The sequence below is a fragment of the Wasmannia auropunctata genome, unplaced genomic scaffold (genome assembly GCF_000956235.1).
Source record: "Wasmannia auropunctata unplaced genomic scaffold, wasmannia.A_1.0 LD336060.1, whole genome shotgun sequence".
Taxonomy (NCBI): domain Eukaryota; kingdom Metazoa; phylum Arthropoda; class Insecta; order Hymenoptera; family Formicidae; genus Wasmannia; species Wasmannia auropunctata.
Genome location: NW_012026830.1, coordinates 1,613,092 through 1,615,407, shown reverse-complemented (window position 1 = coordinate 1,615,407; position 2,316 = coordinate 1,613,092). Strand labels below are relative to the sequence as shown.

The following is a 2,316-nucleotide window of genomic DNA, read 5'->3' as shown; positions in this document are numbered from 1 at the left end:
ATTACACTCTCTTAGTCGAAAATGTGGTTTATATAAAATTACAGGCTTGAATAAAATAATGTAATACACTCGGTGCTAGCCGTATATCTCACTCACTGTCCTACGACTCAGCGCGCAACGCTCCAATCTCGCAAGAACAAAAGACATTCACAATTATAATTTAGATATCGCTTCGGCGGATGGCGCTTCTTACGTCGCGTAAATAAGGGAGTAACCTTACTATAACAATATACAACGAGTGGCCCGAACTATCCAAGAAATTAGAAACATTATTAGAAAATCGAGTTATGAAGGATGTAACTTTTGCTAAGCAACTAGAAGAAATCCAACTATATCAGAAAGGAGATGGTAATGAACAAGTATTTTATGTGGAATAAAAAATAAAAAATTAAGTTAATAAATGCGAAGATCATTATTGAACTATATTTTACAGAACGTAAAGATGCTGTATTGCTTTCTTTAATACCTGTACTGTGTCCTTCTAATGTGCGATTAAGAATACCAGGAGGAAAAAAGATATGGCGACCTACTATAGCAGAATCAGTAGATGCTTTTATTTGTCATATTAAGGTAAGATATTTGCTCATGATTAATCGATATTTTATTACAGTTTAATAAAATCAATGAATAAACATTATCTTTTATTTAACTTAATATATTGTAAGTATATTGTAGTACATTAATTTTTAATTTTTTAATAAAAATTTACATTATAGGTCCCAGGAGAGTTGGAAAGAATAAAACGTCGAAGACAAGAAAAAGCCATTAAAGTAAAAGACACTGTACAGCCATATATAATTGCAGTAGGTCCACAATTAACTGCAATTGAGATATTTTATATCATCATTAATGATATTATGTATAAAATGGAAAATGTGTTAAAGGCTGTTGACTATTTATATAAGATTTTTCAAGTTCTTAACATAAAATATCCACCTGCTTGTGAACAAGTTTGGCTATTTATACAAAAATATATTTATGGACGAACAACAAAGTGGGATAAGTATGATAAATCTGTGATGAATCTAATCGATCATTTAAAGAGAACGTAAAAATAAAATATCAAGTACAGTATTAATTTAGACTAAGAATTAGATTCATAAAATAAGTCTTGTAAGTGTGATTCTATCATTCAGGATGTTCCGTTGCCATTTATGTGGAATAAGATTCAAAGATGTTAATCTGTTTATCCGTCATTTTTCTTTATTTCATATATTTGAAACATGCAATCGTTACACATGTATGCAAAATAAATGTTATCGCATTTTTCAAAACATAAACGTTTTTAAAAATCATTTGATTACTAATCATTCGGAAGATCATCAAAAATTTTTGAAGGAGACTATACAAATTTTTGCTGTTGATTCATCGGCCACAAGTAATAATAGTAACAGAGATTGTAGTAGTCTTTCTTTCGACTCATTTATGAGTGAAGATGAATTTATTAATGATTTTGATAATACGGAACAGATTCTTGTTGACTTAAAAAAACAATTATCACATGAAACAGCAAAATTCGTGTCCAGTTTTTATAACGAATTGTCAATGCATAGAAGGCATGTGCAAACAATTGTTGATTCTACACGTATGTTCGTTAATGAAATAATATTTTCCTATCTTAAGCCGAATGTTACAAATTTTGTCAAAAACGTTGCCGATGCTCAACATAAAATTGATGAAATTTTTAACTTATTTGAAAATCCATTTGAATCACTTGATTCAGAATTCAAGCGATTTGAATATTTTAAAGAACAAGGTACATTTATACAACCAGAAGCTTATGTAATTGGACAACAAACTGTCGGGAAAAGAATTAATTCGAATTACGTAATTGTACCCACCAATGTCACTGGTCAATATGTGTCTATAAAGTTAGTTATACAAAAATTATTTGCTTTACCTAATTTCTTACAACAAATTTTAAATTACATGCAAAATTTATCAATGGAGTCGAATGGAGTTTCAAATATAATTCAGGTAACATCATTTAAAAAATTACAAGAAAAGTACCGAAACAGAATAATTATTCCTATTATACTTTATTACGACGAATTTGAAGTGAATGATCCACTTGGCTCACAAAGTGGTGTTCATAAAATTGGTGCTGTATATTACTCTTTACCGTGTGTACCTCCATATGCTCAATCTCAACTTATTAATATACAGATTGCATTATTATTTAATAGTAATAACAGAAAAGAATTTGGAAACCGAAATACTTTTTTACCACTAATTAAAGAATTAAAATTTTTACATAAGCATCCAGTTTTCACGACAAATGATAATATTGATATTTATGTAAATTGTCGCTTATTT

At 28.9% G+C, this 2,316-nt stretch overlaps 1 protein-coding gene across 1 annotated transcript; it reads left to right on the top strand.

Annotated features, from left to right (window-relative positions):
- The first annotated feature begins 287 nt into the window (after positions 1 to 287).
- LOC105450613 lies at positions 288 to 1,580 on the top strand. Its single transcript, XM_011690547.1, has 3 exons — positions 288 to 348; positions 434 to 570; positions 717 to 1,580. Exons 1-3 carry the CDS (start codon positions 288 to 290, stop codon positions 1,050 to 1,052), a joined length of 534 nt encoding a protein of 177 aa, XP_011688849.1. The 3' UTR covers positions 1,053 to 1,580.
- Positions 1,581 to 2,316: the final 736 nt, after the last annotated feature.